Here is a 19,653-nt window from a genome sequence, read left to right on the forward strand (position 1 = left end):
TGTTTATGTCTTCCAGGCAGCAGGAAATATGGAACAAGGCCTTTATAAACAGGTCACAGAACACAGAACTTATAATGAAAGCAGTAATACTTATTGAGCTCTCACTATATACTGGGCAGTCTTCTTAGCAAGTTAAATGTATTATTCATATAATCTCTACAATAAGGAAGGGACTTTTTTGAAATGAATAAAAGTACTTTTAATAATGCATGAGATAATTAAATCATAATGGGTTTTGAAAATCCATGCAACTAACTAACAGTGTGTATAGAATTAAGTGAAAACACATTCATGGGTATTTATAGCCTTCTACTCTGCCTAAGAAAGGGTAACAGTAATGGGTTCAACATCAAATTTATAAATTAGAATAAAAAAGCAGAATATACTTAAATCATTTAAAGTTTAAAAAAGCAACAATAAATGAAAGAAGTGATTTTTAAAATTGTGAAATTAAATCTGTTTTAAATTTACTTTGTGAGGAATAATAGACATCTAAAGAAAAAAAAACACACAAAACACAAACAACTCTTATAAATGTAAGAGGACTGAAATGACATTTACATCACAATTAACATATAAGAGAAAATTAAAAACTACTATAAACTTTTAGATTTGAAGACTTATTTGAAATAATCAATTTAGACAAATTCCTAGAAAAACATCACTTTCTAAAATTGGCCCAGGATATCAGTTAAATTTGAATATTTCTGGGAAAAATTTTTTTAATAGAATTTTTTATTTTTCAATTAAAATTGCCATACAATATTATATTTGTTTTAGATGTATACCCCAGTAATTAGACATTATGTAACTTACTAAGTGATTATCCTAATAAATCTTATACTCATTTGACACCATACATAGTTATTAGAATATTATTTTATTTTATTTTATTTTATTTTTTAAAGATTTAAACATTTTAGACTCCACTTTATTTTATTTTTTTTTAATCAAATCTTTATTGTTCAGATTATTACATTTGTTCCTCTTTTTTCCCCCCATAACTCCCCTCCTTCCAGCTCCCACCCCACCCTCCGCCCTCACTCCCCACCCACTATGTTCATCCATAGGTGCACGATTTTTGTCCAGTCTCTTTCCGCGTCTCCCACACCCCTTTTCTCCCCAAGAATAGTCAGTCCATTCCCTTTCTATGTCCCTGATTCATTATAATCACCAGTTCATTCTGTACATCAGATTATTTATTCACTTGATTCTTAGATTCATTTGTTGATAGATGCATATTTGTTGTTCATAGTTTGTATCTTTACCTTTTTCTTCTTCTTCCTCTTCTTAAAGGATACCTTTCAGCATTTCATATAATACTGGTTTGGTGGTGATGAACTCCTTTAGCTTTTCCTTATCTGTGAAGCTCTTTATCTGGCCTTCACTTCTGAATGATAGCTTTGCTGGATAAAGTAATCTTGGTTGTAGGTTCTTGGCATTCATCACTTTGAATATTTCTTGCCACTCCCTTCTGGCCTGCAAAGTTTCTGTTGAGAAATCAGCTGACAGTCGTATGGGTATTCCCTTGTAAATAACTGAGTTTCTTTCTCTTGCTTCTTTTAGGATTCTCTCTTTGTCTTTTGCTCTTGGCATTTTAATGATGATGTGTCTTGGGGTGGTCCTCTTTGGATTCCTTTTGTTTGGGGTTCTCTGCGCTTCCTGGACTTGGAAGTCCATTTCTTTCACCAGGTGGGGGAAGTTTTCTGTCATTATTTCTTCAAATAGGTTTTCAATATCTTGCTCTCTCTCATCTTCTGGTACCCCTATAATTCTGATGTTGGTACATTTGAAGCTGTCCCAGAGGCTCCTTACACTATCTTCGTATTTTTGGGTTCTTTTTTCATTTTGCTTTTCCGGTTGGGTGTTTCTCGCTTCTTCGCATTTCAAATCTTTGACTTGATTCTTGCGCTCCTCTGGTCTGCTGTTGGGAGTCTGTATAATATTCTTTATTTCAGTCAGTGTATGCTTACTTTCTAGATGGTCTTTATCACACCATCCAGGGTCTCATTAGATTTCCTGTACATCTCATCAAGTTTATCGACAGACTCTAGAAGCCTCTTGAGAGACCTCAAAAGTGTGGTTCTGAACTCAATATCCTCCCTTGATAGTTTTGTCCTGTTTCTTTGTCTCCGCATTTTTTACGCTTTCTTGGTATACCCCCTAGTGGTCTTTGTGCGCAGTCTTGTTGTAGTTAAGCCTTGATTGTTATAGTTAATACTAGAGGGATTTGACCTCCAGGCCGACTGGCTGTGATAATCAGCTGTGTTTGCAGTGAAAGAACTTGTGTCCTCTAGGGAGGTGCTAATCTAGCCTTTGCCTGAGGCTATCCGGCAAATGCCTCTGTGCAGGGCTTGGGCGGGACGGGTCCCACAGGATCAACAGGGCGGAGGAGGGAGCAGTTATGGCTGCTCTCAGTCCGTCCCCAGGGGCTCTGCCTCTCTGTCCCAGCAACCGCTGCAAACCTCGGAGGGACCGTAGCCAGACAGTCCTGCTTCTCCCGTTTGAGTCTGGGTCCCTAGAGACTCGCCCAGATCTGGAGCTCTGAGTCTGAGGCTCCCTCCGGATTGAAACAGACAACCGCGCCCTCAGCCACCAGCCCGCGCCGCGCGCACTCCGCACCTTAGTATTTTACTTGAGCACTGCGCCTCCTCTGATTCTCGGTTCCTCCTAGTTATAGAACTTCCATTCAGCCAGCCTTCCTGTGGTTCTGGATGATGTCCGTTCAGTCTTTTAGTTGTATTTTTGAAGTGGTTGTTCCAGGCAGCAAACTCCAGCGTTAACCTATGCCGCCATCTTGGTTTCTCTCTAGAATATTATTGACTATATTCTCTATGCTGTACTTTATATCCTCATGACTATTCTGTAACTACCAATTTATAATTCTTAATCCCTTCACCTTTTCTACCCATCCCCCCAACGTCCCTCCCATTCTCTGTTCTGAGTCTGTTTCTATTCTGCTTGTTCATTTATTTTGTTTTTAGATTCAGTTGTTGATAGGTATGTATTTATTGCCATTTTATTGTTCATATTTTTTCCTCTTCCCCCTCCTCCTCCTCCTCCTCTTACTCCTCCTCCTCCTCCTCCTCCTCCTCCTACTCCTACTCCTTCTCCTTCAAAAAGACCCTTTAACATTTCATGTAGTACTGGTTTGGTGCTGATGAACTCCTTTAAATGTTTCTTGTCTGGGAAGCTCTTTATATGCCAGGGAGGGACTGTTATCACATTTTACAGGTGAGGAAACTGAGGCACCGAGAGATTAGATAATGTGATCAAGTTCCATGGTTGTTAGTGGCAAAGCTGCAGAGTCCATGTTCTTAACCATCGTGACATATATTGGTGGTTAAGAGAGAAAATTTGTGAGGAAATTATCCACATTGCAACAAAGGTATATTAAGAGTTAAAAGCATGAGTGAACGGTAAGAAACAAGGTGTCATTCCCGAAGTATGGCACAGGAGGCTAAGAATCTGACTCTCCCCAAGCCCCTCCGTTCAACAAAAAATCGCAGGCATGATTTAAACAATGAAATCCCTATCTGGACACATCACTCCAAAAGAGCAGAACACCAAGACAGAGATAAAAAATTAAAAACCAATGCTACAAAGCCTTGAGCTACCTTTGAGCTTGACCTCTGCCTTATCCTTAACAATGTAGCACATTCTTTAAGAGCTGAGACCCAAGAGCTACGCCTTTCTTAACTTCTGTCTTCAGTTTCTTCATCCATAAGATGGAGATATAATAGTAGCTTCTTAATAGTGCTGTTATGGGCGTAATTGCATTAACCCATTAAAATGGGGAACAGTCTGTAAATATTAATACCTATTAACGAGTGAATAGGTATTAAAGAGACAGACTCCAAGGAGGAATGGTGGGAGCAGGGAGAAACCCTGAACTGACAGGCAGGCAACAAGTAGCAGGCAGCAGCTACATTGTAGGTCACAGGTGGGTCTTCATTGGAACTTAATATGCAAAGGACTATTCCTGAAACACCTTCGCCTGAGCGTTACTGCCACCATCGGTAGCTTCTTCTTCAGATATAAAAATCAGAAGTCTGTGTTATTAAATGATTAGAGAAAACACATGGATTCTATCATACCATAGAGGAGATATTCTTAGTCATGCTTTCCCTGAAAAGGGGTCTTGGCACCAGGTAGAAGACAATGAATTGTATAAGCTTCCCGAGAGAGAAATTTGCCGTTGTGTTGAATTGATTTAAACCAGAAGTCTCTCTTCTCTGGGCTTTCAGAATGACATTCCAAACAAGTTAGAAATGAAACTTCGCCGAGCAACTGTTCTCGAGGACTCTTACAGGAGGATTATGGGTGTCAAGAGAGCGGACTTCCTCAAGGCTCGACTCTGGATTGAGTTTGATGGTGAAAAAGGATTAGATTACGGAGGAGTGGCCAGAGAGTGGTTCTTCCTGATCTCGAAGGAAATGTTTAACCCTTACTACGGGTTGTTTGAATATTCTGCTACGTAAGCACCTTTACAGTGACCGTGTACAGACAAAGACATCACTGTTCTAAAAGTGACAGAGTTGTATGGTGCAAGGAAAATGTGTGGTTCACTGTGCCAGAAGGAAGAGGAGCACTAATGTTGTTTCAAAAATAACTTTTTAAATTGTGGCAAAATACACTTACCATAAAACTTACCATTTTAACCATTTTAAAGTGAGTGTACAGTTCATGGCATTAAGTACTCTCACATTGTTGTGCAAGCATCAGCACCATCCACCTCTAGAACTTTGCCATCATCCCAAACTGAAACTCCACACCCATTCAACGCTAACCCTCCCAGGCCCTGGCAGCCTCCACTTTAAGTTCTGTCTCTGTGAATGTGTCAACTTTAGGCACCTCATATATGTGGAATCATACAGCATTGGCTTTTTGTGACTGACTTAATTCATTAGCATGATGTCCTCAAAGTTCATCTCTATTATAGTATGTGTCAGAATGCCCTTCCTTTTAAAGGCTAAATAATATCCCATTATGCTATATAGAAGCCCAGTGAATGAAATTTGTACATGGGTTGGGTCGCTAGCAGCTGCTGGCTGCCAGCCAGGGCCTTCCTTCATTCCGCGCCACCCCCTGGTGGTCAGCGCACGTCATAGCAGGCGATCAAACTCCGGAGGGGACACTTTGCATATTAGGCTTTTATATATAGAGATACCACATTTTGTTTCTCCATTTATCTTTCAATGAACATTTGGGTTATTGCTCCCTTTTGACAGAAATTACTGTTTTGAAAACCATTAAATCCAGAGGTTTAATATGGTTCTAAAAGAGGTAAACAACTTATTGGTCATATTTAAATTTTTATGTGAAATATAGAGAGGAGCATTTAAATGTGGTTGTCTTTGCAGGGATAACTATACCCTACAGATAAATCCAAATTCTGGATTGTGTAATGAAGATCACCTCTCCTACTTCAAGTTTATTGGCCGGGTAGCTGGAATGGCAGTTTATCATGGCAAACTGTTGGATGGTTAGTATTCAGCTTAAAACTTTCTTATATGTAATTACAATTATTTTATTATAATGTAATTATAATGTGATGATCTGATTTCTTTTGCTTGGTAATCATTTTTAAAATATTTGCTTTCTTGCAAGGTTTTTTCATCCGCCCATTTTACAAGATGATGCTACACAAACCAATAACACTTCATGATATGGAATCAGTGGTATGTCATTTTCACTTACAATATATAGAGAGAATAATTTAACAGGCAACTGAATATTTTAAAGAGTTAGCTTTTAAAGATGAAGAAATTAATAGATTATAATGTTCCAAAATATAAATGAACATTTCCCCCAACATTTTATTATGAAAAACTTCTAACATATAATAAGATAAAAAGATTTTACAGTGGACATGTGTGTAGCCACTATCCAGATTCCACTACTGGCTTTTTATCTATACTTACTTATCACATACCTATTCACCTATTCACCCCTCTATCCATCAATCCATTTTATTTTTCTGATGCATTTCAAAGAAAGTTTCAGATATCAGTAAACTCCTAAATACTTCAACATGCTGAACAACATTTTAATGTATTTCTCGCATCAACATTTGAATTGTGATCATTTATCATTGAATGGCATATGTTTTCAAAATATCAGTTAAAGGCAAGACCTTGAGATTAGGCCACTACAAAGAAACAGAAACGTAAGGATTAAATCCCTCACTATGGCCCATGCTGAATAGCCTTAAACACTGTGTGCACATGGGTTCCAAGACCTCTTCCTCGGCACCAAGTTCACTTTGTGTCCCCTTTCTGTGACACAATATCAGTGTGAACAGTATAATTCTTTACAAATCATAAGGTTGTACAGTTACTTGAGTTGGTTAATTGAGGTTCTGTATTTCAGGTTATTCTTTAGCTTGGGCCAGGTATAAATAGCAGCCTCCTTACTGCTACTTAAACAGTACACACACAGTCTCACAGGCCACGTGAGAAAGGTGCTATGTGCTCCTGGGTAGCCATGGAAGTTACGATTCATCTGAAAGCTGCTTTATTGACCTTTAACTGGGTAATAAAATTTTTACCTCCACTGCTTCCACACAGAGATAAAGTTCTAAACTTTTAAGCAGGCCCATTCTATTGATGTATATATTTTTTTATTCTCACACGTACTAGTCATCCATCTCTAGCTATATAAATAAGAGGGTAATATGCTAAGTGTCCGTCCGGGTAATGACATCACGTAGCACCACCTGGCTTCCTCTCCCTAGCAACTAGACTCTGTGCAGTTTCTTCAGCCCAGGAACACGACTTGCTTTATAGCCAGGTGGAAACATTTTACACTTTAACCAAATGTCTGTGAAGCATTTTCCCATGCCTCATCTCATTTGATCCTCACAGAAGTTCTGGAGTAGGTAGATAGGAGACTTGGTGGAATCCTATTTTCTTTTCTTTTCATTTGCTGGAAAATGGAGATTTAGAAAGCTTAGAAACTTGACCCGCTTGAAAAGAAGAAATGGTGGACCTTGAAAATGACATCAGGTTTTTTCACTGCGCAGAATATAGTCAAACACTGCTGCAGTTAAATATTTTACCCTTTGTTCTCCCTGTGTGATCTACAATAATAATCTGCTTCATGTTGATATTTACTGCTGTGTTGCTGAAAATTACCTGAAAGAGAAGTTGGGGTGCTCCACTGGGCTGGAAAAAGCTTAGCTAAACCAGAAAGCAGGTCTAATTAAGCAAGTTTATTCTATATCTATAAAAGGCTAAGTTGACTCACACATACACGATATATATAAAGCTCTCGCTGGCGCCAATCGCATGCGTGTGTTTCGATCTGTCATTGTCAATTGTGAATATGGTTGACACTTCTATTATAGAGAAAGGGTGAATAGTGATATTAAAATATTTCTTCTAATTAATTTCCTTTCAATGTGCATGAATTCGTGCACCAGGCCACTAGTCTATAATACTTGTGAATGTATGGAAAAGGTGTCCAATGACTTTTTCACCTTTGGTCCCATTATTCCTTCAGACTCTCAATATACTTCCTTTGCAGGAGCAGGTGTCTTCTTTTTATATGTATACAAATGTTAAATATGTAATTTTCCCCATCTAGGATAGTGAATATTACAATTCACTAAGATGGATTCTTGAAAATGATCCAACAGAACTGGACCTCAGGTTTGTCATAGATGAAGAACTTTTTGGACAGGTTTGTAAACTTTGATGAATTAAAATGGTACATGAATTAATGATACAAATGTTATAACAAGTTTAGACATTAAATAATGTATATACTCAAAACATTTCTGTGCTCTATTTTAAATTTATTTTCCAGTAACAAAAGCTGTCTCTCAGCAAGAATTTCTGCTTTCTTTGACATTTGACTCATTCCGTATTTGTTTTAGTAAAACTAATATTTTAAGTTTTCTTAGTTTCGAATGGATTTAATTTAAAACACCAGGTTTCTGGTATAACTATAATATGTGTATTTTTTTTTCCACTAAACTAACATATGAAGGTGTCATGCTTTATTTTAGACACATCAGCATGAGTTGAAAGTTGGTGGATCAGAAATAGTTGTCACCAATAAGAACAAAAAGGAATATATTTAGTAAGTATTTTGTTAGTAAGTGCTTTGCCATACTTAGTAAATACTTTGCTGGAAATAATTTTGTACTTCTTTCCAGGAAGACTCTTTGTCGTTCTCTCTCTTTCCCAGTAGCTGGAGTCACGATGTCGCTTTCTCTCTAACAATGCCGTATCTCCCACTCAGATTCAGGGTTTACGTGGGGCTTAGCTAGTCTTTATTTTTTGTTTGTTTGTTTCTACAAAGGATAAATATACCTTGAATTTTTTTCTTGATTTGTGTGAAAAAGACAGACTTTTTTGTTTCTTTTAGCCTTGTAATACAGTGGCGATTTGTGAATCGAATCCAGAAGCAAATGGCTGCTTTTAAAGAGGTACTCATCTTCTTTTGTTTGCTCTTCTGTAATTGCAAAGTATAATTCATAAACTGTAAATATTGGGGCTTCTCATATCCGAGAAAAAATTAGCATGTGACTTCCCAATTTAATTACATTTTTATATTAACAAAATACTCAGTCATTCAAGAGGTCCATGCACTAAACCTTGACAGTCCCCCCTCCCATTGCCCTTACCTTCCCCAGTCCCACACCTTTCACCTTCAGTGACCTTAGTGAATAAAGGAACGAGAGTGCTGTAAGAATAGTGGGATATGTCATTTGTTTCTTTTCCTGTATGGGATCACACTATACATGTTGGTTTGTGACTTGCTTTCTTATCAGATATTTATTGGAGATCTTACCATGTTAAGAGATATAGCTGTCATTTTTCATGGCTGCATTTTATTCATAATATTAATTCTTAAGTTATTTAAACTTCCCTCAACTGGTAGACATTTGGGCTATTATCAGGGCATTCATTTCTTAAGCTAACTTAAAATTTCCGGTTAAATATTTTTTATATACTTTTTCATTTATTCAGTATTGAGCACTGTCTGGTGCTACATCAGGCAAAAAGACATAAGCCGTACTCTCAGGGAGCAGAGAATCTAAAACTTGAAATGGACAGATGCAAGCCTGAAGTGCTAGGGAAGCCCAGAAGAGAGGGAGAGACCAGAGTGGGGAGAGTGGAGGCAGGGCAGGGAAGGACTAGAGCAGTGGTTCTCAACCTTCTGGCCCTTTAAATGCAGTTCCTCATGTTGTGACCCAACCATAAAATTATTTTCGTTGCTACTTCATAACTGTAATGTTGCTACTGTTATGAATCATAATGTAAATATCTGATATGCAGGATGGTCTTAGGCGACCCCTGTGAAAGGGTTGTTTCGACCGCCAAAGGGGTCGCGACCCACAGGTTGAGAACCGCTGGACTAGAGGGATTGGCCAGACACAGAAAGGAGGGAAATGCAGTTCTGAGAGAGCAGCAATTGAGACCGACTACACACACATTAGACAGCAGACAAGCAATTCCAATCCTGGAAAAGAGGTTGCAAAAGGTAAAACTAAACCTGGAGAGCTGGCGAAAAACCAGATTGTGAAGGGCCTGTTTGTTAGTTTTCTCTGAAGTCCAGTGAGAGGAAGGGAAGTGGTGTTAAGATGCAATGTACACTTTAGTCAGACCATTCTGGAAATGATATGCAGTGAATTAGAAGAGGAATGGTCTAGTTGGGAAAGAGCTATAGAATCCAGGTGAAGAATGGATTAGGAACTAAGAAAGTGGTGCTGTGGGTGCATCTGAATGGTCTTCAGGAGGGGAGATCCACAGCATAGGGTGACTAAAGGATGGGTAATTGGGGTGGCAGTATGGACTTGGGAATCCTCTGTGAATGTGTAGTGGAGCTGGGGGCCAGATCAGATGGAAAATTCAAAAGAACAGGAAGGTGAAAGAGGCTGGCCACATGTGGAAACCTGGGAACACCAACATTTAAAGGATGGGCAGTGAGAAAATTTTGACTTCAAAGGAATTAGCAAAGGCAGACAGAGACATAATAGCAAAACCATCAACAGCAAAGTTTCAAGAACAAAGATGTTTTCAACAATGTACTGCAGAGGAGTCAAATAAGACATGGAATTAGAAAGTGCTCATTAGAGGTAGCCGCAAAGTTGCTTTGACTTTTTCCCAGGACAGCTTCGGGGAAGCAGTGGCATAGAGGTCAGATTGCAGTGGGTTGCGGGAAAGACAGGAGGTGAGCAAGTAGATCTGATAACATACAACACTGTCAAGAATGTGGCTGTGAAGAGAAGAAAGGGGTGTTTGCTCTTTGGTTTTGTTTTTAATGTAGATATGGCTAGAGTGCACTTAAATGCATGAAGAGTAAGCTGGTAAGAGGAGGAGGTTTAGTGCGGTGACCTTGAGGAAGCAGGTGAGGCACAGAGAGGGAGTGGTACCTCCCTCCACTGCAGTGGGAAGGAGGCCCTGGTGGATGTTGGTGCTGGTTGTACATGGGGAGGTGGAAGGTTGAGTGAATTCCATCCTGCATAATTGCCTCTATGGCTCTCTCAAATAGAAATTATCTCCTGTAAAGAAGGGGTGACATGGAGGAGGGGGGCTTGAGGAGTACAGGGAAGCTTTAAAATTGCCACTTCGAGGGATCTCTGAGAGAACAGACTAGGGACACATCATAGCTTCTTGCCAATATTGAAATCCCGGTTGAGTTTAGAGTTGGGTTATTGTCAGGGCACTCATTTCTTAAGCTAACTTAAAATCTTCTGTTAAATATCACATAATTTTTCATTTATTCAATATTGAACACTGACGATGTGTCTTGTGCTGTATCAGGCAAAAAAGCATAGCTATGAGGAAGCAGAGTATCTAAAACGTGAAATAGACAGATACGAGCACGAATGTGTAATGGTAGGATCTGTGTGGATGTGGGGTTGCTCCAGAAGCACCCAGGAGCTGAAGTAGAGGATTGCCCATTGACCCTGCTAACCGGGTTTTTAAATCCATTCTTTCTTCTAGGGATTCTTTGAGCTAATACCACAGGATCTCATCAAAATTTTCGATGAAAACGAGCTCGAGGTAAGAAACATCTTTACGTTAAAATGGAACTTTGGTGCTCATTATTTTTCTCATCGACAGTTTGACGTTTCTGATTGTGCAGCTTCTTATGTGTGGGCTGGGAGATGTCGATGTGAACGACTGGAGAGAACACACCAAGTACAAAAATGGCTACAGCGTCAACCATCAAGTCATCCAGTGGTTTTGGAAGGTAATCGAGAGCTTCTGTTTCCATAAGTTACTTTCGATAGATTCGATCATATTTAACTATACTAGCTACTTTCTCATCCATAAGACAGAATATAGCCCAGCAAAAAAATATCTTTGATTTCGTACTATATACCTCTGCCTTCTGGGTATGGTCCCAACCTCCATCCATATTAGTAGGTACTAGTAAGTAAGTAAAATGTTCAGAATCTAGCAAATGGCAGTGACAGCTAAAATAGGCACTTAGTTTCTTATTGAAGAATGGACTCTTCTAGAGAACCTGTAACAAACTGCAGTGTATTGTCTAGGACTCCTACGTGGCTCCTATTAATGTGATTTTCAGTCGTATGGAGAAATGTGTATACCACTCAATGAGTATAATTTTTTAAAAACCACGACTCACATTGGAGAAGAAATTTTTGTCACTTTATTGGGCTTACTCTCTTATAAGCCTTGGAAATAAGGTTTTCAAGAACTTTGTAAACGACCCATAAACACAAGTTTAACTAAAAGGAACATGCAGATTTACTAAGTGGTCAGTACTGCTCTAACTAAATTCGGACTGCATACTTTTCAGGATAGTTTTGGTGCCTTTTCCCCAATGATAGTCCTAATTGCTGTTTTTATGTTATTCAGGCTGTTTTAATGATGGATTCAGAAAAAAGAATAAGATTACTTCAGTTCGTCACTGGCACGTCTCGAGTGCCTATGAATGGATTTGCCGAACTATATGGTAAGGGTTTTCCATACAGCATTTAAAAATAGGGCAATGCCAGTTGTCTTTGTCATGGCTGATTAGTCTTCAAACCTCTGTCATTCATACAGACGTTTAGCTTAATAAAAAAGATTTTTAAATGATTTAATTAGATACACTCAAGTAGGCCAGAATATATGTACACCTTCTAATGAGATAGCAAAGGAGAAAACTGGGACCTGAAATGACTTGAGTTACTTTCCCTCCTTGAATTTTACATTTCTCCTTCCAATACAGAAAGAGCGTTGCCTGTAATGTGAGTTTAGGACAAGTTCCACAGAATGTTAGTAAGTGTGCAACAAACAGCAAAGAGTGTCATAGAACAATACATATGGGGAAATACTGGACTAAACAAAGTTAAACTGGATCCTTTGGGTCTTCTTCAGAGCCTTTACTGTGGGGGGCGCGGGGGAAGCAGATTTCCCAAAGTTACTTGGTCATGGAATCCTTGGGGCAGAGGGGGGGCAGGGCAGGATTTGGAGGGTGGAGAGTCTCGTTAAGCTACTATTTCTCAGCCCTGTGGGATATGGGGACTGGTGATAAGAGTGCACCTATCTCTTGCTATTCAGAATAACTATTCATTCAGTTTTCTATACAGTGAAATTCTGTGCTCTTTTTTTTAAATCCTCACCTGAGGATATTTTTCCATTGATTTTTAGAGAGAGTGGAAGGGGAAGAGGGGGGAGAGAGAGAGAGAAATATCGATGTCTCACATTGATTGGTTGCCTCCCACAAGCACCCCGGCCAGGGCAGAGGATAGAGCCTGCAACCAAGGTACATGCTCTTGACTGGAATCAAACCCAGGACCCTTTAGTCCACAGGCCAGTGCTCTATCCACTGAGCAAAACTGGCTAGGGCTAAAGTGAAATTCTATATAGTCTATCAAACTATTTTCTGGTCTATTAACCTCATAGCTCTAGAGGTGTGTTTTGTTATTAAAAAAAAAAAAAGAAGAAGAAGGAGGAGGAGGAGGGGAAGGGGGGAGGAGGAAGAGGAGGAAAGAAAGAAGAAAGAAGAAGGGAAAAGAAGTACTGTTTCTGATATAGAGCACAGCAATTTGTCTCATATTTTAACATATTGTTTATTGGAATTACATTTATTTGCTTTTAAAGATACCAAGGCTGGCCAGGTAGCTCAGTTGATTAGAATGTCATCCCAATACACCAAGGTTGTGGGTTCGATCCCCAGTCAGGGCACATGCAAGAGTCAACCAATGAGTGCGTGGATAGGTGGAACAAGAAACCAGTGTTTCTCTCTCTCTCTCTCTCTCTCTCTCTCACTAAATAAAGAAAGAAAGAAAGAAAGCAAGAAGAACAAGTCATTCAGAGAAAGTATTACCAAGAGTGGAACCCCACTCAGAACAACAAAGATTAGACTTGTTCAGGGAAGGGGAAGTCGGGGACTGCTGCCTAGGTCAGTGATGGCAAACCTATGACACGCATGTCAGAGGTGACACGAGAACTCATTTTTTTGGTTGATTTTTCCTTGTTAAATGGCATTTAAATATATAAAATATCAAAAATATAAGTCTTTGTTTTACTATGGTTGCAAATATCAAAAAATTTCTATATGTGACACGACACCAGAGTTAAGTTAGGGTTTTTCAAAATGCTGACATGCCGAGCTCAAAACGTTCGCCATCACTGCTCTAGAATAACCATCCACAGTGAGAAGAATGAGAGGGAGCTTTGCCGCGAGTCAGTGTGCTCATTCCCTGCCTCATTGGATTTCTTGGCATTTGTCTTCCTGGTGTTTTCACCGGACTCCCTTTCCTGCCTCTCCTGCTCTGCTGTAGCCATTCCGTAGAGAAAATCACAGCAAACACCTTTTTCATCTCTACCTCCACTTCCCTCTTCTCTGCATCCAGGCCTACAGGCATCCACTGATTTCACAAACTTTGGAATTTGGGGAAAATATCCCACACACAGAGCCAGAGATGTATTAGAATATAAATTCAAGTTATTTTGTATTTACAAAGGACGATGTTGCTACAAATTATTAATATTACTATGTGATATTATCTAGCCAATGAAAAGTATGTTGAGTGTATATAGATTGACTTAGACGGAGTCTTCCCAATGGATTGTTCAGGTGAGAGAATCACGAGGCTGGGAAATAGATAAGACTTCATAGTCTGGAAAACAAATGACAAAAGCACTGACGTGTTAACTGTGAACGTAATTGTGAAGTGTGAAAATTAATGCTTTTTGAGAAAACAGGATGGAGAAAAGTATGGAAGGTTACATGTTGGGTTGTCAGCATTGATTACCTGGGTGGTTGGAGGATGTTCAGGATTAGAGGAGGAAGAGCTAAGTGAAAACACCAAAGGGAAAAAGAGTTTCTAGAAATATCCATAATAGAAGGAAAATGTAGCATGTGTAATGTAATCACATTCTATTTATATGCACATGCACAAAAGATTCATGATGGGATGTTTACTCAGATTTAATAGTGGAATTTGAGGTGATTTTTACATCATATTTTTCTTGATTTAATTTTTGCAGTAAATTTTATAATCAGAAAAATTAAAGCTGTTTCCAGTGGGACACCTAAAAAAAAGAAAATGCTCGTTTTCTCTGTGTTCCTGTGAAGGAGGCGGTCTACAGAAGTGCAGGGTGCCCTGGCCGGTGTGGCTCCGTTGGTTGGGCATCGTCCTGTGCACTGAAAGGTGCCTCTTTGATTCCTGGTCAGGGCACCTGTCTGGTTGCAGGCTCCATCCCTGGTAGGGGGTGTGCAGGGGGCAGCCAATTGATATTCCACTCTCACATCAGTGTTTCCCCTCCTTCTCCCTTCCTCTCTCTCCCGAAATCAATTTAAAAATCTTTTTTAAAAAGGAGAAAAATAAAGAAATTCGGGACTAGGAAACAGCAAAAGCACCTTGGGACATCTCACCCCAGGGGCAGAGTGATTCAGTGGAAAAGGAATCCTCATTCCATGGCTGGGCAATAAAACCTTCAAGCATAGGACAGACTTCATTTCTTTTGAGTTTTAAAAAACTAGATGAGTTCTCTGTGTGTTTAAGTTTTTTTTTTTAATATATTTTATTGATTTTTTACAGAGAGGAAGGGAGAGAGATAGAGAGTTAGAAACATCGATGAGAGAGAAATATCGACCAGCTGCCTCCTGCACATCTCCCACTGGGTATGTGCCCGCAACCAAGGTACATGCCCCTGACAGGAATCAAACTCGGGACCCTTCAGTCCGCAGGCCGACGCTCTATCCACTGAGACAAATCGGTTTCGGCTGTGTGTTTAAGTTTTACAATAGAAAACGTGAGTTGTGAAATTCCTAGGGTTTCCTGTAAAGAGTAAATGAAACCAGAGCAACTCTTCTTCCTTACAGGCTCAAATGGACCACAGTCTTTTACAGTTGAACAGTGGGGTACCCCTGAAAAGCTGCCAAGAGCCCATACTTGGTAAGCAGATTCTTACACTCTGAGAGAACAAGTTCTCAGAGAGCAAAGCTCTTTTGGTACAGAAGGCCCCTCTGTGCTATGGAGGAGGAGAGGGAGGGGGAGAGAAGGGAGGAGGAAGAAGGGGAAGAGGAAGAAGAGGAGGCAGCAACACCAACCCAAGGTAGGTTGGAGTTTGAAGTCCAGGTAGCTGAACATTGGAGATGCAACGTCAACTGTTGACCCTATGTTGCCTCCATCACATGAATGATGGGTCATGCCGAGAGGGTAGAACATTGACTTTTGGAAGTTAAAGTGACAGAGGAACCCAGACATTGGTGGTGGGGGGGGGGGGGGGGGACTTTACCAAGAAGTCCTGGGCAGAGTCCATGCCTAGAGCGCAGTCCTGTATCTTCATTCCCCCCCAGGGATGACACGTCTTATACTCGCTTTGTCAGTGCCTATCATAACCAGTTCCTCTCTGTTTTTCAGCTTTAATCGACTGGACTTGCCACCCTATGAATCATTTGAAGAATTATGGGATAAACTTCAGGTGGCAATTGAGAACACTCAGGGTTTTGATGGAGTTGATTAGATTACAAGTAACAATCTAGGGTGTTTTACTGCCACGTCTTTATAAGCAACATCTTGACTTAAAATTTTCCGGGGAACTACTAAAACTTAGCCATTGATTCTTCCCAGATATTGGAGAAAATCACATAAATGCTTTAGGAGAAATAGCGTGGCGACTTTACCAGTATTTCATCCCCTTTAAAAGAATGTGTTGCATTTACACAGTTGTTTTCATTCTATCTTTAGAGTTCACACTCCAGGACCTAAGTCCTTTGTGCCTGAAATAGTGAATGTGTCCTTAACATTTACCTCTTGTCCAGTATTCGCCAGGCAGTCCTTTCTTAAACTACTGAAATGATAACTGTGAAATATTTGTGATAAGTGTCATGTGTGAAGAGTTTGATGCTTTTTGAGAAGGAAAACCCAAATTTGGAAAGGAGACTTAAATATTGAGTAAACTACACTATATTTAGTGCTGCCTACAGTTATTTATTACTCTGTAGACCTATCTAATGCACCTTACTGCCCAGATTTTTGGAACAACCTTGGAAAGTGTGTTACTATATTTTTAGTCAACTGACTCACTGGCAATAACAACAACAAAAATTGTTTACTTCTTCATTTTAAAAGTATTTGGTTTTTGTTAATATGTGGTTTTGCTCAACAAAGTGGTGTATAAGACGTGAAGCAAATTCAGATTTGCAGAGGGTGGAAAGTATTAACACCCCCCTCTTGCCGCCATATCCTTATGGTTCATCGGAGTAGTCATCACTCTCATGTTGTAGTTTAGTTCAAAGAATTCCTTCTTCCCACAGTGAGCTAAAGCTCCACAAAGCAGTATTTCTAAGTATGTCTCAAAGAGCTAAGTTCAATGTATAGTACTTGCCTTTACTAGACATTCTGTACACTTGCACAATTATGTAGTAACTCTATGTTTACAGGGTTTATTATGTTTACACATGAAGCTAATTCCTGTAGTTGCCTTTTTATATTTTTAGTATGTCACTTTAGTCATAAAACCAAATAATTTGTTAAAAAGTAACCAAAGAATAGCTATAATGCATAATTTGTATTAAATTTATTACCACATTTCTTATGCTTTTTAAAAAATATACTGTTTACTTTGAAAGTGATGATATTTTGCTATAACTCCCAAACTCTTTAGCAAAATGTTACAGATAGAATCCTACTTGAATCAAATTCAAGTACCTGAAAACCACCTCCATCCAACAAACGTGTATAAATGTCTGCTGTGCACATAGCACTGGGCGAGGCCCTGGGTGAGAGTCGTCAGCTCCCAAGAAATCTAGCTCAGCCCTCATCCACCAGGAACTTACCAGCGTGTGAAAGCGTTTTTAAACCATCAGCGTAGGGGTGAGCAGAACAAGGCGAAAGGGAACGTGTCTCAGTGTGCCGGCCAAGTAGTGCGCCAAGACTGTGTTTCTATTGGAATGATTCTATAGAAAACGCTCTTGCGAAAAGTTAAACCTGTTTCTCAGTATGGTGTCTTGGGGATTTAGGAATCATTGTAAATATCATATAAGTGTTATGAATCCTCTTAAATACATATATGTACATAACCTCTGAGAGCTGTAAGAAGTGCTTCTGGCTATAATAAGATGGTTACCTGCTGGCCCCTGGTAGAGATCTCGCACGTGACAGTAGCAAAACCACTTTCCAAACAGCTCAGCTCCGGGGAAGGAACTCACAGATCACTGCACTCTGTGTTTCATCTCCACTTGGGCTAACCAGCGTTCAGGCAAGATCAGCAGGCAGGTGTAGTCCGTAATTTTATCACTCACCTGCTGTTTAAACTGAAGCAACTTATTCAGCCTCTCTGGGCTCCCTGTTTCGTCACCTGTCAAATGGGAATCATCATGCCCACCCTCAGCGCCACGTCAGATGGCTGTTTTGGAGAGGTGTCTTGTAAAGTATTCTACAAGCAGAAGAGGCTTTGTGTCGGCCATCAGATTTTGTCAAATCAGGCGTGGACACTAACTATACTCCCAAAGAAGGATCTCTTTATTTAAAAATAAACGGACTGCTAATAGACAAGGAAGTAGGAACATCTCTGATACCGAATACATACACACATACATGCATACATATGTTTAACGATGCATGGGTCTCACCATCAGAATCCATTGTCTCCACGTCAGCAACGCTAATTAACATGGGCCAGTAAATTTTGGAATGTTCTCATTATATAGAACTGAATGTGAAAACTAGTTTTGTTCAAACAGAATTTTACCACCTGAGTGCTTAAATGACACTTCTGTAAAATACCATAGCCGATATCAGAGCTTGAGAAAATATAAAGCTCGCTGTTCATCTGATGTTCATTTGGATGATCCTGTAATAAGACCAGGGTGTTAATTAGACCAGACTCACTCCCATCAGCCCCCAGCCACAGGCCATCATCCCTCTGTCTCCCAGCGGTGGGCTGACAGTCTGGGAGGAACCTGTACCCAGCAGCACAGACAGAACAGCATCTCTCATGCATCCGATGGCTGGAGAGTAGGTAGGGTCATTTTCTTAAAGCAAGGAGATCATATTTTTCTAGAAACGATAAGCACACAATTTTAGCCTATATTTTCTCTGTAATCAAATTTTAACATCGACATGAAATTGTATTACAAATGCATTTCCTCCTAACTGAAACTTAAATGCTATTTGTTTTCATTATTTATAATACTAAAATTATTTCCATATAATTATTAAGTTAAACACGATCGTCTGATTCTAAGCCATTTGACCTTGTTTTTAAAAATCCAATATGGTAAGTCTATATATCAAAATTAGTGTATCAACATTTGTTGAATACTTTAAAGTATCGAATCATTTTTTAAAGATCTTGGTGCCTCGAATAAAGTTCTATTCTCATCTTAAAAAGAAACTGTGATTCATTTTAAATAGAAATGCCTCCAAGCCAGTGTTCTGGGTGACGTCTCCTGGCCTAGTTCTTTGCAGCAACACAGATGGGACAATTCTCGAGACAATTCTGCGTTTATATCTGATGAACTAACATCATTACATATTATACACTATTAACCATAGGTAGTCTCCACTTTACAAGCAGGTCATGTTCCAAAAGTCTGATTGTTAGTGAGATATCCAGAAGACAAAATAATGAAGTTACAAATGGACTGGATTTCAGGCACTGCCTGCTGGTCATTAAAAAGGCCAGCCTTTAACCTAACCGTTGTCGATGACATTGTTTCTATGAGAAGAGGAGTTCTGAGAGTTAATTCAGAACTGAGGATCTTTGCCTCCTTCATCTTGGGCACCTGGAAGTGTCCCAGCTAGAAAGGAATCCACTCCCCTCCCTGCGCCAATCCTTTGTTTCTGCTAAAATCCAGAGATTCCTTGGGACTCAGGCCACCGCCTTCTCTGCTTCCACCCCTCTCCTCCAGTGCTAACCAGCTCAAGCATTGGCTAGCCCACACCATTCATCACCTAAAAACAAAGGGCTTCCGTAGCTTTTCGTTTTTGAAAGTTAAAGATGATCACTACATTAGCACCCGTGTAGGTGCTGCTAGTCTCTTCTCCTGCACTCTATTCCGTGCAGTCCCTCCAGCCCCCGCCAGTGTTTCCTTTCAGGTCAACAAATCTGATCAGGTTACTCTACAGTCAAAACACCTCTGGGAGCCCCTCAGAGCCAGAAACATAAAGCACCCAAACCTGTTGGCATGAAATGCAGTCTGTCCTCTATGAGTTCCACCTTCTATCAT

At 39.7% G+C, this 19,653-nt stretch overlaps 1 protein-coding gene across 4 annotated transcripts in view; it reads left to right on the forward strand.

Annotated features, from left to right (window-relative positions):
• The window catches only part of NEDD4 (NEDD4 E3 ubiquitin protein ligase), a 132,377-nt gene extending 113,582 nt beyond the window's left edge, over nucleotides 1–18,795 (forward strand). For all 4 annotated transcript variants that reach the window (XM_070422168.1, XM_070422176.1, XM_070422186.1 and 1 more), the window contains 11 exons: nucleotides 4,248–4,477; nucleotides 5,364–5,485; nucleotides 5,611–5,681; nucleotides 7,588–7,683; nucleotides 8,012–8,085; nucleotides 8,374–8,434; nucleotides 10,959–11,018; nucleotides 11,101–11,208; nucleotides 11,841–11,937; nucleotides 15,301–15,373; nucleotides 15,842–18,795. In XM_070422168.1, coding sequence (XP_070278269.1) covers nucleotides 4,248–4,477; nucleotides 5,364–5,485; nucleotides 5,611–5,681; nucleotides 7,588–7,683; nucleotides 8,012–8,085; nucleotides 8,374–8,434; nucleotides 10,959–11,018; nucleotides 11,101–11,208; nucleotides 11,841–11,937; nucleotides 15,301–15,373; nucleotides 15,842–15,944 — 1,095 coding nt within the window. In that variant the 3' untranslated portion in view covers nucleotides 15,945–18,795. The remainder of the gene's footprint in view (nucleotides 1–4,247; nucleotides 4,478–5,363; nucleotides 5,486–5,610; nucleotides 5,682–7,587; nucleotides 7,684–8,011; nucleotides 8,086–8,373; nucleotides 8,435–10,958; nucleotides 11,019–11,100; nucleotides 11,209–11,840; nucleotides 11,938–15,300; nucleotides 15,374–15,841) is intronic.
• Nucleotides 18,796–19,653: the final 858 nt, after the last annotated feature.

This window comes from Myotis yumanensis, unplaced genomic scaffold (assembly GCF_028538775.1).
Source record: "Myotis yumanensis isolate MYYU_CA2020_CCGP unplaced genomic scaffold, mMyoYum1.0.hap1 SCAF_1, whole genome shotgun sequence".
Classification (NCBI taxonomy): Eukaryota; Metazoa; Chordata; class Mammalia; order Chiroptera; family Vespertilionidae; genus Myotis; species Myotis yumanensis.